This window comes from Pristiophorus japonicus, chromosome 9, assembly GCF_044704955.1.
Source record: "Pristiophorus japonicus isolate sPriJap1 chromosome 9, sPriJap1.hap1, whole genome shotgun sequence".
Classification (NCBI taxonomy): domain Eukaryota; kingdom Metazoa; phylum Chordata; class Chondrichthyes; family Pristiophoridae; genus Pristiophorus; species Pristiophorus japonicus.
In genome coordinates, this window is record NC_091985.1 from 145,767,111 (window position 1) to 145,786,092 (window position 18,982).

The following is an 18,982-nucleotide window of genomic DNA, read 5'->3' on the forward strand; positions in this document are numbered from 1 at the left end:
TCTCTTCTCCCCCTCCCTCTCCCTCTCTCTCTTTCCACCCCCCCCTCTCCCTCTCTCTCTCCCCCCCCCCCCCTCCCTCTCTCTCTCCCCCCCCTCTCCCTCTCTCCTCCCCTCTCCCTCTCTCTCTCTGTTCCCCCCCCCTCCCCCCCCCCAACCCGAACCGACCCGACCCGACCCAACGCCACCTACCTGTAAATCTGGTGCTGGGGACGGGCCCTGCCCGAAGTCTCGGGCCGGCCTGTTCAGCCTTCGGTTCCGAAAGGCCTGCCTGAAGCACTTTCACACAGGTAGGAAGATGGTTTATTTAATCTTTTCTTTGCTTATAAATGTTTATTCAGGTTGGATTTATTTGTATAATATTTGTACAAGTATAAATAAGGATTTATTATAGAATTTAATGACTTCCCTTCCCCCCACCTCGTTCTGGACGCCTAATTTGTAACCTGCGCCTGATTTTTTAATGTGTAGAACAGGTTTTTTCAGTTCTACAAAAATCTTCACTTGTTCCATTCTACTTTAGTTTGGAGTACGTTTTCACTGTGGAAACTTTCAAATCAGGCGTCAGTGGCCGGACACACCCCCTTTTGAAGAAAAAATTCTGTTCTAAACTAGAACTGTTCTACCTGACTAGAACTGCAGAAAAAAAAACGTGGAGAATTGCGATTTCTAAGATAGTCCGTTCTCCACCAGTTGCTCCTCAAAATCAGGCGCAAATCATGTGGAAACTTGGGCCCCTAGAGTGGGGTCTGAACTCACAACCTTCTGAACAACACCACATATTTACACACTGAGCCACAAAATACTGTTTCCACACTTTTAAACGTGTGGTTTTAAAGTGTGATATCAACAACAACAACTTGCCTTTATATAGTGTCTTTAACATAACTAAATGTCCCAAGGCGCTTCACAGAAGCGTAATCAGAAAAAATTTGACACCAAACCACATGAGATAGTAGAGCAGGTGACTAAAAGCTTGGTCAAAGAGGTAGGTTTTAAAGTGTGACTTAAAGGAGGAGAGAGAGGCGGAGAGGTTTAGGGAGGGAATTCCAGAGCTTGGGGCCAAGGCAGCTGAAGGCACGGTCGCCAATGTTAGCGAGATTAAAATCGGAGATGCACAAGAGGCCAGAATTGGAGTGCAGAGATCTGAGGTTTTAGGGCTAGAAAAGGTTATAGAGATAGGAAAGAGTGAGGCCATGTTTTGCACGAGCATTTAAATCTACAAATATACCTCAAGCATTTCAACTTCAGAAACATTGCAGTTTGAAAGTTGTTTAAACTCCTGTAAATTTGACCCTGTTACTGACTGTTTAATCACTATAAAGTGAGTTTAAGGTGTCTCGACCCAGTTCAGAAGGCCACAATAACGGGTATAACTATTCGCCGTGCTGCCGTATCAGTCGCCATTCTGAAGTTGGGACAGAGTACAAGGTGCTGTATCTGACTGATGCAGATACTGAGCAAGTACCTAGATTAGGAAAGTTGCTGATCACCATTACCATCTTGCACCTGAGCACAGGAGGCCACCAAAAAAAAAATCAAATCACGGAAGACCCAGCAGTGCAGAGCGATGGTGTGTCAATGTTATATATGATGTGTCGGTGCGGTGCTGTGTCAATGGTATGTCAGCCAGCGTTGTATGATGCTGTGGGTGAGATGCAATATTATGCCAATGTTATAATGTAATAGTAAAATATCCAAAAAGTAGGGCAGCCATATATGCTACAGTAAAACTTTCCCCTTGGTTGGAACTCTGGAGTCTATAATTATTGCAATGTTTGAGAATCTTTCTAAAGAATGATTTTATTATAGGTATGACAACAGACAATGACGTTATCCTGCAATGTGCACGGCTGGTGGAGAGGATCTGCACTCGCATCGCATCAAAAGCAGAGGAATTCGCAATGTTCTCCTCCTTTACAGTGGCACAGTATGTCAATGAGCTACAAAAGGTAATTATCGCCAATGGCCAATTCTACCTCCCAACTGCAAGAGATCACTTGGACTGTAAGATTCAGCCAAGGCTCAGTGGTAGCACTCTCGGTTGAGTCAGGCGGTCATGGTTTCTAGCCCCACTCCTGAGACTGGAGCACAAAATCTATATGCTGGACTCTGTTACAATACGGCAGTCAATTTGTGCAGAGCAAGATCTGATGTGATAACAGAGTGATTGCAGCACATTTTGAAGGGGGAGGGTAAACAGCCAGTTGTCGTGGTGCATATAGGTACCAACGGTATAGGTAATAAACGGGATGAGGTCCTACAAGCTGAATTTAGGGAACTAGGAGTTAAATTTAAAAAGGAGGACCTCCAAGGTAGTAATCTCAGGATTGCTACCAGTACCACATGCTAGTCAGAGTAGGAATCATAGGATAGCTCAGATAAATATGTGGTGTGAGGAGTGGTGCAGAAGGGAGGGATTCAAATTCCTGGGACATTGGAACCAGTTCTGGGAGGTGGGACCAGTACAAACCGGATGGTCTGCACCTGGTCAGGACTGGAACCAAAGTCTCAGGGAGAGTGTTTGCGAGTGCTGTTGGGGAGGGGTTAAACTAATATGGTAGGGGGCTGGGAACCTATGCAAGGAGACAGAGGGCAGTAGAATAGGGGCAGAAGCAAAAGATAGAAAGAAGAAAAGTAAAAGTGGAGGGCAGAGAAACCCAAGGCAAAAATCAAAAAGGGCTACATTGCAGCAAAATTCTAACAGGGCAAAGTGTGTTAAAAAGACAAGCCTGAAGGCTCTGTGCCTCAATGCGAGGAGTATTAGTAATAAGGAGGACGAACTAACTGCACAGGCAGCAATTACTGAATCTGATATAATTGGCATCACGGAGCCATGGCTCCAGGGTGACTAAGGCTGGGAACTCAACATCCAAGGGTATTCAACATTCAGGAAGGATAGATAGAAAGGAAAAGGAGGTGGGGTAGCGTTGCTGGTTAAAGAGGAAATTAACGCAATAATAAGGAAGGACATTGGCTTGCATGATGTGGAATCTATATGGATGGAGCTACAGAATACCAAAGGGCAGAAAACGCTGGTGGGAGTTGTGTACAGACCACCAAACAGTAGTAGTGAGATTGGGGACAGCATCAAGTAAGAAATTAGGGATGTGTGCAATAAAGGTACAGCAGTTATCATGGGTGACTTTAATCTACATATAGATTGGGCTAACCAAACTGGGAGCAATACGGTGGAGGAGGATTTCCTGGAGTGTATTCGGGATGGTTTTCTGGACCAATATGTCAAGGAACCAACTAGAGGGCTGGCCATCCTCGACTGGGTGATGTGTAATGAGAAAGGACTAAATAGCAATCTTATTGTGCGAGGCCCCTTGGGGAAGAGTGACCATAATATGGTAAAATTCTTTATTGAGATGGAGAGTGACACAGTTAATTCAGAGACTAGGGTCTTGAACTTAAGAAAAGGTAACTTTGATGGTATTAGACGTGAATTGGCTAGAATAGACTGGCAAATGATACTTAGAGGGTTGACGGTGGATAGGCAATGGCAAACATTTAAAGATCACATGGATGAACTTCAACAATTATACATCCCTGGCTGGAGTAAAAATAAAACTGGGAAGGTGGCTCAACAAAGGAAATTAAGGATAGTGTTAAATCCAAGGAAAGAGGCATATAAATTGGCCAGAAAATGCAGCAAACCTGAGGACTGGGAGAAATTTAGAATTCAGCAGAGGAGGACAAAGAGTTTAATTAAGCGGGGGGAAATGGAGTATGAGAGGAAGCTTGCCGGGAACATAAAAACTGACTGCAAAAGCTTCTATAGATATGTGAAGAGAAAAAGATTAGTGAAGACAAACGTAGGTCCCTTGCAGTCCGATTCAGGTGAATTTATAATAGGGAAGAAAGAAATGGCAGACTAGTTGAACAAATACTTTGGTTCTGTCTTCACGAAGGAAGACACAAATAACCTTCTGGAAATACTAGGGGACCGAGGGTCTAGTGAGAAGGAGGAACTGAAGGATATCCTTATTCGGCGGGAAATTGATGGGATTGAAGGCCGATAAATCCCCGGGTCCTGATGGTCTGCATCCCAGAGTACTTAAGGAAGTAGCCCTAGAAATAGTGGATGCATTGGTATTCATTTTCCAACAGTCTATCGACTCTGGATCAGTTCCTATGGACTGGAGGGTAGCTAATGTAACACCACTTTTTAAAAAAGGAGGGCGAGAGAAAGTAGATAATAATAGACCGGTTAGCCTGACATTAGTAGTGGGGAAAATGTTGGAATCAGTTATTAAAGATGAAATAACAGCGCATTTGGAAAGCTGTGACAGGATCGGTCCAAATCAACATAGATTTATGAAAGGGAAATCATGCTTGACAAATCTTCTGGAATTTTTTGAGGATGTAACTAGTAGAGTGGACAAGGGAGAACCAGTGGATGTGGTGTTTTTGGACTTTCAAAAGGCTTTTGACAAGGTCCCACACAAGAGATTAGTGTGCAAAATTAAAGCACATGGTATTGGGGGTAATGTACTGACGTGGATAGAGAACTGGTTGGCAGACAGGAAGCAGAGAGTCGAGATAAACGGGTCCTTTTCAGAATGGCAGGCAGTGACGAGTGGAGTGCCGCAGGGCTCTGTGCTGGGACCCCAGCTATTTACCATATACATCAATGATTTAGATGAAGGAATTGAGTGTAATATCTCCAAGTTTGCAGATGACACTAAGCTGGGTGGCAGTGTGAGCAGTGAGGAGGACGCTAAGATGCTGCAGGGTGACTTGGACAGGTTAGGTGAGTGGACAAATGCATGGCAGATGCAATACAATGTGGATAAATGTGAGGTTATCCACTTTGGATGCAAAAACACGAAGGCAGAATATTATTTGAATGGCGGCAGATTAGGAAAAGGAGGTGCAACGAGACCTGGGTGTCATGGTACATCAGTCATTGAAAGTTGGCATGCAGGTACAGCAAGCGGTGAAGAAGGCAAATGTTATGTTGGCCTTCATAGCTCGGGGTTTTGAGTATAGGAGCAGGGAGGTCTTACTGCAGTTGGTGAGGCCTCACCTGGAATATTGTGTTCAGTTTTGGTCTCCTAATCTGAGGAAGGACGTTCTTGCTATTGAGGGAGTGCAGCGAAGATTCACCAGACTGATTCCGGGGTTGGCTGGACTGACATATGAGGAGAGACTGGATCGGCTGGACCTTTATTCACTGGAATTTAGAAGGATGAGAGGGGATCTCATAGAAACATATAAAATTCTGACAGGACTGGACAGGTTAGATGCAGGAAGAATGTTCCTGACATTGGGGAAGTCCAAAACCAGGGGACACAGTCTAAGGATAAGGGGTAAGCCATTTAGGACTGAGATGAGGAGAAACCTCTTCACTCAGAGTTGTTAACCTGTGGAATTCCCTACTGCAGAGTTGTTGATGCCAGTTCATTGGATATTTTGAAGAGGGAGTTAGATATGGCCCTTACGGCTAAAGGGATCAAGGGGTATGGAGAGAAAGCAGGAAAGGGTACTGAGGTGAATGATTAAACCATGATCTTATTGAATGGTGGTACAGGCTTGAAGGGCCGAATGGCCCCCTCCCGCACCTATTTTCTATGTTTCTATAATGACCAGCGAATTATTATTGGCCAGCAAACCGGGATGAACTTCCCTGTTGTTCAAAAATAGTGCCATCGGATCTTTTACGTCCACCTGAGTGGGCAGATGTCTTGGTTTAATGTCTCAGCCAAAAGACGGCATCTCTGACAGTGCAACACTCCCTCAGTACTGCGCTGGGAGTGTCGGCCTGGCTTATGTGCTCAAGTCTCTGGAGTGGAACTTGAACCCACAACCTTCTGGCTCAGAGGTGGGAGTGCCACCAGCTGACTCAAGTTGACATCACACAGTATCCTGTCGTGTTGTCACGCTAGGAACCTGGTTTGGGCCTATGATTCCTGACATGCTGAGTTCTCAAATCTCCTCCTAACCTGCCTGTAGCAAATCACTCCACGAAAGGAAGGCAAACCATAGAAGGTGGAAATCTACTGTTATATGCCTATTCTCCTGCTGTAGGCAGTCGGTTGGGATAATTGTAACCCTAGGTCCAGCATATTGGATCGTTTCACAAGCAGAGATGATAGACCTATTGGAATATACGGTGGCACACGGGAGATTAATGCACAGATTGCTGGTTGGGACATTAAGTCACATTGCCCCACACTGCAAGGACCTCATATACGGAGCACAAGGTGCTGTAGTTACCAGCACAATGGCAGCTGTCCCGTGTCCAAAGGCTCGCCATTCCCCTGATACTGTTAATCTCCACAATGAAAGGTTCTGTTCATGCTCATTTAAAGTACAGTCTGTGTTCTTTACTTACAGGTCACCCTCAATGCAGATGTGAAAAGACACTTGACAGGGGGAATGTATCACCTCTTGGATCTGGTCACAGAGAGCGATCTCCGCTTCCTGAACACTTCATTGCAGATGGGTGTGAGGGAGGTGTTCAAAGAGCTGTACAAAGATTACACACACTACCACAAGAGTAAAAAACAAGGTGAGGAGAAGTACACGGCCTAAACTGGAAAGAACAAATCACAACGCTCATTTTCTTCTGGCTCTGCAAATTTACACCTCTTCCTCTCGTTGGAAGAGCTTTCACGATGATGTGTTGCCACAGTGACCCATTGCCCTCCAGTGCTTCACAAACTCAGCCCCAACTTCATCCAGCGCCCATTCATGTGCTTCCTAACAAGCGATCTGGAGAGGAAAGCCTGGCTGATCCCTTTTTTCCCTAAGACAGACAACGTTGCCAATTTTAGCTGCACAGCTGAGATCCGCTGACGCAACATAGACTTGGGACCTTCCTGGTCAGTATGGCTCAGTCGAGAGACTTCTAACATCTTTCAAAATAGCTGACATTTAAAAAGGAGGCTGCTCCCTCGTCACTAGATAAAAGGAAATGCAGACACTCTGTCTGTGTGGGTGACCTATCCAATAAAAGGACTTTCTTCTGCATATTGGGCCAGCCTGACCCCAGTATAATTCCTGTTGTGATCCATGCGTGGAGCCAGTGGTCGAAAGACAATTATTTCAAGCCATTTTCTGCATTGTTTGTTTAAGTTTAAAGATTCATACCATCCTGTTTGCTTGGCTTTTTCAAAGAAATAGCTGTACATCAAAGCGGATCAGCGTGATGAATATACCAAGTGTGGCTGCTAGTCTTCAGTTCTGCTAAAGAAGTCCAGGCTCTGTAAGCAAGTAAGACTCATGTAATCTCATTCTGAAAGCCAGCCAGATGGTCCAAAGGAATCGTCATGTAAACAGATTAAGAGGCAGCTTGGTGCGAGGAGCATATTAGCTCCTTGTGGACCGAATCGAGTCCATTCCTATAAATATTGTATTGGTTAGTATTTTGCCATAACTTTCTGCTTCTGTATTATTTGTAAATAAATCTGAATTAATTTCGCCTGTACACAGTAGTCAAAGGAGGGTGATATCTTTCACTATCCAGGATGGTATGTTGCCTCCCTGGTGCAAGGGTCAAGGATGTCTCCGAGCGAGTGCAGGACATTCTAAAAAGGGAGGGGGAACAGCCAGTTGTCGTGGTGCACATTGGTACCAACGACATAGGTAAAAAAAAGAGATGAGGTCCTATGAGACGAATTTAAGGAGCTAAATTAAAAAGTAGGACCTCAAAAGTAGTAATCTCGGGATTGCTACCAGTGCCACGTGCTAGTCAGAGTAGGAATCGCAGGATAGCACAGATGAATACGTGGCTTGAGCAGTGGTGCAGCAGGGAGGGATTCAAATTCGTGGGGCATTGGAATAGGTTCTGGGGGAGGTGGGACCAGTACAAACTGGATGGTCTGCACTTGGGCAGGACCGGAACCAATGTCCTAGGGGGAGTGTTTGCTAGTGCTGTTGGTGAGGAGTTCAACTAATATGGCAGGGGGATGGGAACCAATACAGGGAGACAGAGGGAAACAAAAAGGAGACAAAAACAAAAGACAGAAAAGAGATGAGTAAGAGTGGAGGGCAGAGAAACCAAAGGCAAGAAACAAAAAGGGCCACTGAATATAAAGGGGCTGCAGGAGGGGTCAAAACTAAAAATCATGGTTTTAAAAACTAGGATGAAAACAGTCTACCTAAATGCACGCAGCATTCGAAATAAAGTAAATGAGTTGACGACACAAATCATTACAAATGGGTATGATTTGGTGGCCTTTACAGAAACATGGTTGCAAGGTGGCCAAGACTGGGAGTTAAACATACAGGGGTATCTGATGATTCAGAAAGATAGGCAAGAAGGGAAAGGAGGTGGGGTAGCTCTGTTAATAAAAGATGATATCAGGGCAGTTGTGAGGGATGATATTGGCTCCAATGAACAAAATGTTGAATCATTGTGGGTGGAGATTAGAGATAGTAAGGGGAAAAAGTCACTGGTCGGCGTAGTTTATAGGACCCCAAATAATAACTTCATGGTGGGGCGGGCAATAATCAAGGGAATAATGGAGGCATGTGAAAAAGGAACGGCAGTAGTCATGGGGGATTTTAACCTACATATCAATTGGTCAAATCAAATCGCAGGGGTAGCCTGGAGGAGTTCATAGAATGCATACGGGATTGTTTCTTAGAACAGTATGTAACAGAACCTACAAGGGAGCAAGCCATCTTAGATCTGGTCCTGTGTAATGAGACAGGAAAAATAAACGATCTCCTCGTAAAAGATCCTCTCGGAATGAGTGATCACAATATGGTTGAATTTGTAATACAGATTGAGGATGAGGAAGTTGTGTCAGAAACGAGCGTACTATGCTTAAACAAAGGGGACTACAGTGGGATGAGGGCAGAGTTGGCTAAAGTAGACTGGAAACAAGGACTAAACGGTGGCACAATTGAGGAACAGTGGAGGACTTTCAAGGAGCTCTTTCATAGTGCGCAACAAAAATATATTCCAGTGAAAAAGAAGGGCAGCAAGAGAAGGGATAACCAGCCGTGGATAACCAAGGAAATAAAGGAAAGTATCAAATCAAAGACCAATGCGTATAAGGTGGCCAAGGTTAGTGGGAAACTAGAGGATTGGGAAAATTTTAAGCAACAGCAAAGAATGACTAAAAAAGCAATAAAGAAATGGAAGCTAGATTACGAAGGTAAACTTGCGCAAAACATAAAAACAGATAGTAAAAGCTTTTACAGATATATAAAACGGAAAAGAGTGACTAAAGTGAATGTTGGTCCCTTAGATGATGAAAAGGGGGATTTAATAATGGGAAATGTGGAAATGGCTGAAACCTTAAAACAATTATTTTGCTTCCGTCTTCACAGTGGAAGACACAAAAACCATGCCAAAATTTGCAGGCCACAGGAATGTGGGAAGGGAGGACCTGGAGACAATCACTATCACTAGGTGGGTAGTGCTGGACAGGCTAATGGGACTGAAGGTAGACAAGTCCCCTGGTCCTGATGAATTGCATCCCAGGGTATTAAAAGAGATGGCGGAAGTTATAGCAGATGCATTCGTTATAATCTACCAAAATTCTCTGGACTCTGGGGAGGTACCAGCGGATTGGAAAGCAGCTAATGTAATGCCTCTGTTTAAAAAAGGGGGCAGGCAAAAGGCAGGTAACTATAGGCCGGTTAGTTTAACATCTGTAGTGGGGAAAATGCTTGAAACTATCATTAAGGAAGAAATAGCGGGACATCTAGATAGGAATAGTGCAATCAAGCAGATGCAGCATGGATTCATGAAAGGGAAATCATGTTTAACTAACTTACTGGAATTCTTTGAGGATATAACGAGCATGGTGGATAGAGGTGTACCGATGGATGTGGTGTATTTAGATTTCCAAAAGGCATTTGATAAGGTGCCACACAAGGTTAATGCAGAAGATAAAGGTACGCGGAGTCAGAGGAAATGTATTAGCATGGATAGAGAATTGGCTGGCGAACAGAAAGCAGAGAGTCGGGATAAATGGGTCCTTTTCCGGTTGGAAATCAGTGGTTAGTGGTGTGCCACAGGGATCAGTGCTGGGACCACAACTGTTTACAATATACATAGATGACCTAGAAGAGGGGACAGAGTGTAGTGCAACAAAATTTGCAGATGACACTAAAATTAGTGGGAAAGCGGGTTGTGTAGAGGACTCAGAGAGGCTGCAAGGAGATTTGGATAAGTTAAGCGAATGGGCTAACGTTTGGCAGATGGAATACAATGCCGGAAAGTGTGAGGTCATCCACCTTGGAAAAAAAAACAGTAAAAGGGAATATTATTTGAATGGGGAGAAATTACAACATGCTGTGGTGCAGAGAGACCTGGGGGTCCTTGTGCATGAATCCCAAAAGGTTAGTTTGCAGGTGCAGCAGGTAATCAGGAAGGCGAATGGAATGTTGGCCTTCATTGCGAGAGGGATGGAGTACAAAAGCAGGGAGGTCTTGCTGCAACTGTATAAGGTATTGGTGAGGCCGCACCTGGAGTACTGCATGCAGTTTTGGTCACCTTACTTTCGGATGGATATACTAGCTTTGGAAGGGGTACAGAGACGTTTCACTAGGCTGATTCCAGAAATGAGGGGGTTACCTTATGATGATAGATTGAGTAGACTGGGTCTTTACTCCTTGGAGTTCAGAAGGATGAGGGGTGATCTTATAGAAACATTTAAAATCATGAAAGGGATAGACAAGATAGAGGCAGAGAGGTTGTTTCCATTGGTAGGGGAGGCTAGAACTAGGGGGCACAGCCTCAAAATACGGAGGAGCCAATTTAAAACCGAGTTGAGAAAGAATTTCTTCTCCCAGAGGGTTGTGAATCTGTGGAATTCTCTGCCCAAGGAAGCAGTTGAGGCTAGCTCATTGAATGTTTTCAAGTCAAAGATAGATAGATTTTTAAGCAATAAGGGAATTAAGGGTTACGGGGAGAGGGCGGGTAAGTGGAGCTGAGTCCACGACCAGATCAGCCATGATCTTATTGAATGGCGGAGCAGGCTCGAGGGGCTAGATGGCCTACTCCTGTTCCTAATTCTTATGTTCTTATGTTTTTATGACATGGCCAGAGTTAATTGAGTTTGCAATAACCCAAGTGTGGCAAGGAATATAGTTTGTAGCCAACGAGAGACTCTTAACAGTTTATACAAGGAAAAGGCCGTTGGTAAACAGCTCAAACTGTAATGGCCATTTGGAAATTGTGCGTGGCCCTACCAAGAACCATTTTGGTACGGTGTCCAGCTTTGGTCCACAAGATTAAAAAAGCTCCATCAACCTGCCTCATTAACCTTACCTAACAAAAATCTCTGTCTTTAAATTCTTAATTGACCCAGCTGCAACAGATTTTTGGAGAGTTTCATATTTCCACTCCCCTTTGTGAAGAAGTGCTTCCTGATATCACCCCTGAATCGTCAATTTTAAAGTTATGCCCTCTTGTTCGGAACTCCCCCACCAACGGAAATAATTTCTCTCTGTCTACCCTATCAACTCCTTTAATCATCTTAAATACCTCCATTAGATCACCGCCTAATATTCTCTAAAGGGAATACAAGCCTAGTCTATGCAACCTATCCTGATCATTTAACTCTTTTAGCGTCCTTTAACTCTCTGCTCCTTTCTCACGCTTTCTGCACTAATTTTCTCTGATCTCTGGATCCTGGTTTTATTTTTCAGTATCAATTTTTCCTCTTCCCTTTGGCAGCATTCTCTTCTCTACATCTCCCAATATCTCGGGTGTTTCTCTCTCATTTATTTTACTCAAGTAGCCAATTTCCTGGTCTTGACTTTAAGCCCAAGATAACAGCGAGATTGCAGCCAAGGTGTAGTGTCGGATGGGCTGGGGACAGGATGTGCGGGGGCTGCCACAATGGGAAGGCCAAAAGGAAATCAGGGCATTGGGGCTGAGGATAGGATAGCGTGGGCAGTCTGGGTTTAGGACTGGAGAAGGCGGTCTGGAGGGATCTCGGCCTGGCAGAACTCTGGGATGAGGGCCGAGGTCTGACAGTATTTTGGGGAGAACGGGAGTGTCCAGGTGTGGGTGTATGATAGCAATATTTGAACCAATAAGTGTGCTTTGTTGGTTTCCAGCCTCTCACTCTGCTCTGCACCACTTGTAAAGACAAAACTTGTCTTTACATGTACAGAGCTAACCCTACAGTAAAGAAAAGGGGATATCTGGTTGGGCAGGCCTGGATGGGGGGGAATAAATGGGCTCCTGCTACCTGGATTAACATTTAAGTAAAATTTGAAACTATGTAAAAAAAAAGTATATGTTGTAAGTAAGGAAAATGATCAAGAAAAGAATTAAACTTTAATCATTTTTAGAAATAGGTAATAAAAACACTACAATTAGTGACAAAGTTCAGATTACACATCGGATAGCAGGAAATCTAAATCATAAGACCATTTTGCTGTGTGTAGCCCTTTATTAGCAACTAAACAAAAAAAACGTATACAATGTTGGCAGCAGCTGTTTGTACTGCAGTTTATATCTTGAGTAACTATGATAGGAGTTTATAAATGCAAGTGACGTGAATATAAACGGTACACTCTCACTCACATCCTGCAGAACTATCTGTAAGCAAGTACACGTCTACAGTTTTATAGTGCCAGCATTGGCCAACTTATTATCGCTCGTTTATGCCGTCCTGTACCTCACTTCAGCCTAAAGAAGAAAACAAAAAGCACATGTCAATCAAAACTATGAGGGACTACACCTCAAGGAAGGAGAGAGTTCAAAAGTTCAATGTCAGATAGCTCCAAACAATGGAGGTATGTCTTTGAGGAAAGGCTGGGACCAGGAGACTGAGGATGCAGTGGCTTTCCTGAGTAGCGATGATTCAGTGGACCATCAGAGTACCCGCAGCATAACTAACGGAGCTATCCTCCCAGTTTTTGCATTGGCTCGATTGGGCGTAGTTCAGGAACGAGAAAGCCATGTTCATCCCACTCTTCCTCAATTCTGTCACCGCCTGAAAGACAAACAGGAATAACCCTTAATGTTCCACCAGCACAGTCTACCCCTTGATGCCCCATCAGCAAAACCTACCCTTTGGGAGGGGGGGTGAAGTAGATTTCTGGTCTCTTATCCCACTGGCCTTTGTGCGTGACTACTGGAAGTTATGACGAACTGATTAATGGTATGAGCCATCATTGCTAACTTTCAGCACACGGGGGTCTAATTTTTCTCTCTTTTGGGAAGCTGATTTCGAGTTGTACAGGGATTGCTTTTCCCATAAGAAATAGGAGCAGGAGTAGGCCATTTGGCCCCTCGAACTTGCTCCGCCATTTAATAAGATCATGGCTGATCATTTATATAGAAACTCGTTTCTCAGATTCATGGGTGGGGTCTGATTAAGTTGTATTGGGGTGGGGGGGTCCTTTTATGTCAATGGGGAACAACAGGGTATTGCTAACACTCTCAAACGCTGCAACGATTTTGAACGCTTCTAATAAATATCAAAAAAGGGGTTAATGTTGGACTTGTCTTTACTCAGGATTCTCCCTGACCCAAAGCAATTTAATCTGAATGTGCTCTCCCTCTCTCTGGCTCATAGATCTTGACCCCTGCTACAAAATGTTGGGATGGCCCTAATCTAAATAACTGTACAATGAAAGGCAACTTGTCACGTAAAACGATGCGTTTAACAGCAACTAGCGAATCTATGTTAAAAACAGCAGAAACCAGTGTTTCCAACTTACATTGAGCAGAACCCCAATTGGGTGGCGACCACAGATAGTGTTGTGGTATTTCTTCAAATAGTTGTTAAATGATACAGCGTCTAGTTGCTCTATAATATCCATACCCTGAAATAAAACAGATTAAGTGATAGACTGCATTGTGATCCATTCTCCGATTCATTGCAAAACTGTCCATGTTATGGGTACATCACCAATACTACTGTCTTCGAAAACCAGCTTTCACTATGTGTGAAAGACCAGCTCGCGAGGAAAAATAGGTCCTGTTAAAGATTCAATGACTTATAGTATTCTGGCTAACAGACTAAATCCATAAGTATAAACTGCACTAAAACCGGAAAAGACAAGAATCGCATGGATTGGCCACAATCAGAGAGGGAGGTTGGGTTGCCTTTTATCAAAGTGTTTGCATTCTAACTGGTAACCTGTCTCTGCCTCTTTCCGTTGCCGGTCAAACAACTGTGCATGTTGATTTTATTTCAAGATTTTTATCCGAACATAATAAAACTGAGTTCAAGGAAAGATTTAAGAAAAAAAATACATATGCACTCTCAAAACCTTAATGGCACCCAATTATTCTGTTACTTTCAAATGGTGGACAAGACCGTGGGTGAATTATCCCACGCCACTCGCCAGCGACAGAGCTTTTCATAGTCACTGGCAGGGAAGACTGAATAGAAAACTAAGAGCGTGATGTACAACCTGTCAGAATTCCATCGTGGCACTAGGAAATGGGCCAGAACGGGTCTCACTTCATCTTCACACCATGTCACCAGTTAGTCATGGAATGGCTCAACTCCTGAATACACCGCACCCCCTGAAATTGTAGTCTGATATCCACCTCTAGCAATGTAAAAACCTATAATGTAATCATTGACATCTGTGTTAATTAAGGGCCTGCTTGACTTAAATTACATAATTAGAAAATATATAACTCAGTAGACCAGGATTCTCCACCCCACCCCCCACAGTTCCTATTCAGCCAAAGCCCAGTTGCTCAGTGGCCAAGGCACAAGAAAACCTCAAAGTTCAGTGGGCTGAATCTGTTAAACATTTTACTGTTTCTCTTATGATAGAAATTCATACTCAGAACAATAATCCTGGTCACAATTGCCCACATTTCCTTATGTCACATTTGCACAGAAATGAACTAAGTATCTTTTTTTATCCAATCCTGTTATACGTTCTCTCATTTAGATTCTGTATATAGCTAATCTGGTTGTACATTCTCTCATTTACTGTCCCCAATCCCAGTGATAGTTACAAAACTCCATTCTGCTCTCATTCATATTGGTCAGCAATAATCCCCCCCCCCTCAATAGAGCTTTCTCACTTGTGACTGGTCAATCGTCACTGCCAATCATTGCTCACTTCCATTCATTAGCTGGCTGAAAGCTGATTAGCGATGGGTTCATGCTTGCGCTAACACCCACCTCAAAGACCTGTCCATTTCACAGAAAACGTGTCCAAGGTCCAGAAACGAACCCTGGTGTGCCACTGAAGGCTCTCACAGTAGACAAAGATCTAACAGAGGTATGAGTATCCCGTGTAGGGTGTGTGAAACTGACACAAGTAAAAACCCCATGACATCGTCATTTGGAAAGTTACTGAAACCACTCACAAAAAGACTAGGAACTAGTGCAGTAAAATTTACAACAACAACTTGCATTTATATAGCACCTTTAATGTAGTAAAACGCCCCAAGGCACTTCACAAGAGCGTTATCAAACAATATTTTATACTCAAGACACATATAAGGCGATAATAGAATAGGTGTCCAAAAGCTTGGTCAAAGAGGTAGGTTTTAAGGAGCATCTTAAAAGGAGGAGAAAGAGGTAAAGAGCCGGAGAGGTTTAGGGAGGGAAATCTAGAGCTCAGGGCCTAGGCAGCTGAAGACAGCATCTGATGTGCAAGCAACTTTATGATTCAAGGTTTGCTGGCAGTCAAGAAATGGTAAACACCTCGTGATGGAGAGCGGAAACACCCAGCAATAACACTGTGTGAATTAGGCAGATTAGACTGCTTTACAGATGGGAGATAATATTGGTCCACGAGGTGACCAAACACAAATAGAATGAGCCATTCCTCTGCTTCAAATAGTTAAAGGGCAAAAGAAGAGAGATAGATCTCACCTACCATTCAACTTTAATTAGCTTTATGGATTTAGGGCGGGTTGGTTATTAAACAAACTGCCTGCAGAACCACCAGGTCTTTAAGCTTTCTTAAGAACATAATGTAACACAGATACCTGATGCAGGTCTTTAAAATTAGGAAAGGGTTTGATAGGGTAGATGTAGAGAAGGTGTTTCCACTTGTGGGGGAGACCAAAACTAGGGTCCATAAATATATAACTCCACTAATAAATCCAATAAGAAATTCAGGAGAAACTTATTTGCCCAGAGAATGATTAGAATGTGAAACTCGCAACCACATGGATTAGTTGAGGCGAGAAAGCACAGATGCATTTAAGAGTAAGTTAGATAAATACATGAGAGAGAAAGGAATAGAAGGATATGCTGATAGTGTTAGATGAAGAGGGGTGGGAGGAGGCTCGTGTGGAGCATAAACACCGGCACAGACCAGTTGGGCCGTATGGCCTGTTTGTGTGCTGTACATTCCATGTAGAAACCATCGGCTCAGCAGCAACAGAAGTGCCTTTGGTGCTTTAGTGTGCTATTAACTGGCATTTGTAGCAGATTAAACACAAAAAAAGCTGAAACAAAACTGCATACAGAAAACACAGCAACAGGTCTCCTCCCTTAGAAAGCAGCCTGTCATTTGCCGTACCATTTTATCCAAGTGCTGAATTGATCTGTAGATCTCCCCTTGACTCTCATCATAATGTGTGTATCGAAAACGCTGTCCTGAAAAATAACAAGCGTCAGAAATCTGAGGCAGAGATAGTCGGGCACACATTAAACCCAACTACAAACATTACATCCCTAATCACAGAAGTACTCTGTAGTACGATGGGCCGAATGGCTTCCTGCTGTGCTGTAAACATCCGCGGTTCTATAAATAATGGTATGGGCCTTGAATTATTTTTGTGATCTGATTGTCTACATTTGTGAGGGAAAAGCTCATTCATTTGTGGATATGGTTCGCAGCAAGTCCATTAAATGTACATAAAATATACATATTAATAACTTGTATAAGTCTAAATTTCTTCTTATTCGAATAGTTTGATCTTCAAGGTGAGGGGTGTTTATGCAGCCAAATTGAACTCTTCCTGCATCAAACATCAAGCAATCACAGGTCGGCCAGATGTCAAGTAAAGCTCCCCACACTCTGCCCAGAACCAATGTTTCCTCTAAGCTGTGCGCGTGTGTGACCACGCAGCAATCTGTAAAGCACCGCGCAAGCCGCTCACAGATTGGTCCCTCCAAGATACCGCACTTGCGCGGCTGCTGCTTAAAGGTACCGCGCACTGAAATAAACAGGCCACGAACAACAAAGAAAATTTAGAGGGAATATTGCTCCTAACCTGAGAGGGGTGCCCTCACTGCAGAGGGGGCGGTATTGTCCCCTTCCCCACATCAAGCATCCTTGGGCCTCTGAGTGAGTCTGCCAATTGGTGTTGGACTAGGGACAGTGTGCTGTAGGCCCATGCCCACAAGAACTGGGCTGAGACCAACCAAATTAATTTCACAGAATTCGGGTCCCAGAAGCAAAAAGCTTAACTCCCTGTGGTTCACTGACACTAAGATAAAGCACTTTAGAAGCTTGGCAGCGACAGAAAGGAAGTGGTTAATATGCCTGTTACTAGCAACAAATGCTGGTGCTGCAAACACCGATAACATCCAAATATACCCTTGTAATAAGCGTCAGAGCTCGGCAGTTAGAAACATAAATGAACTCTTTGACAACTTATTAAAATATAAGGTCCTCGGGGGTCATAAGAAATAGGAACAGGAGTAGGCCATTTCAGCCCTCAAGCCTGCTCCACCATTCAATAAGATCATGGCTGATCTAATCCTGGCCTCAACTCTCGACTCCCTTATCATTCAAAAATGTGTCTATCTCTACCTTAAATATCTACAATGACCCAGCCTCCACAGCTCCCTGTGGTAGAGAATTCCAAAGATTCATGACCCTCAGAGAAGAAATTCCTCCTCATTTCTATCTTAAACCCCTTATTCTGAAACTATGCCACCTAGTTCTAGATTCTTCCATGAGGGGAAACATCCTCTCTGCATCTACCCTGTCAAGCCCCCTCAGAATCTTATATGTTTCAATAAGATCACCTCTCATTCTTCTAAACTCCATTGAGTATAGGCCCAACCTGCCTAACCTTTCTTCATATGACAACCCCTTCATCTCAGGAATTAACCTCTTGAACCTTCTCTGAACTGCCTCCAATGCAAGTATATCCTTCCTTAAATACGGAGACCAAAACTATACACAGTACTCTAGGTGTGGCCTCACCAATACCCTGTACAGTTGTAGCAGGACTTCTCTGCTTTTATACTCCATCCCCCTTGCAATAAAAGCCAACATTCCATTTGCCTTCATGATTACTGCTGTACCTGCATACTATTTTTTTGTGTTTCATGCACAAGAACCCCCCAGATTCCTCTGTATTGCAGCATTTTGTAATCTCTCCCCATTTAAATAGTAATTTGCTTTTTTATTTTCCTACCAAAGTAGATAACCTCACATTTTCCCACTTTGTACTCCATCTGACAAATTTTTGCCCACTCACTGAGCTTATCTATATCCCTTTGTAGATTCTTTGCGTCCTCCTCACAATTTGCTTTCCCACCTATCTTTGTATCAGCAGCAAATTTGGCTACATTACACTCAGTCCCTTCATCCAAGTCATTAATATAAATTGTAAATAGTTCACGCCCCAGCACTGATCCCTGTGGCACAACACGAGTTACTGTTTGCCAACCTGAAAATGACCCATTTATCCTGACTCTTTGTTTGTTAGCCAATCCTCCATCCACACTAATATATTACCCACAACCCCGTGAGCACTTATCTTGTGCAGTAACCTTTTATGTGGCACCTTATTGAATGCCTTCTGGAAATCCAAATACACTACATCTACTGGTTCCCATTGATCCACTCTGCTCGTTACATTCTCAAAGAACTCCAGCAAATTTGTCAAACATGATTTCCTTTTCATAAAACCATGCTGACTCTGCTTGACTGCATTATGATTTTCTAAATGTCCTGCTACTACTTCCTTAATGATGGACTTCAGCATTTTCCCAATGACAGATGTTAGGCTAACTGGCCTATAGTTTCCTGTTTTCTGTCTCCCTCCTTTCTTAAATAGGGGCGTTACATTTCTGGTTTTCGAGTCCGCTGGGACCTCCCCAGAAGCCAGGGAATT

General features: G+C 43.5%; 2 protein-coding genes across 4 annotated transcripts in view; one reads left to right on the forward strand and one right to left on the reverse strand.

Moving 5' to 3' along the window:
• urb2 (URB2 ribosome biogenesis homolog) overlaps positions 1-7,525 on the forward strand; it is a 29,271-nt gene extending 21,746 nt beyond the window's left edge. For both annotated transcript variants that reach the window (XM_070889905.1, XM_070889906.1), the window contains exons 9-10: positions 1,810-1,949; positions 6,343-7,525. In XM_070889905.1, the coding sequence (XP_070746006.1) occupies positions 1,810-1,949; positions 6,343-6,540 (338 nt within the window). In that variant the 3' untranslated portion in view covers positions 6,541-7,525. The remainder of the gene's footprint in view (positions 1-1,809; positions 1,950-6,342) is intronic.
• Positions 7,526-12,348: 4,823 nt separating this feature from the next.
• Positions 12,349-18,982, reverse strand: part of memo1 (mediator of cell motility 1) — a 46,604-nt gene continuing 39,970 nt past the window's right edge. The window contains exons 7-9 of one of the 2 annotated variants that reach the window (XM_070889911.1): positions 16,429-16,505; positions 13,645-13,749; positions 12,349-12,914 (exon numbers count right to left, since the gene is read on the reverse strand). In XM_070889911.1, the coding sequence (XP_070746012.1) occupies positions 12,783-12,914; positions 13,645-13,749; positions 16,429-16,505 (314 nt within the window). In that variant the 3' untranslated portion in view covers positions 12,349-12,782. Of the gene's footprint in view, positions 12,915-13,644; positions 13,750-14,343; positions 14,501-16,428; positions 16,506-18,982 lie in introns of those variants that run through there. The other variant, XR_011595047.1, reaches the window with a different exon arrangement.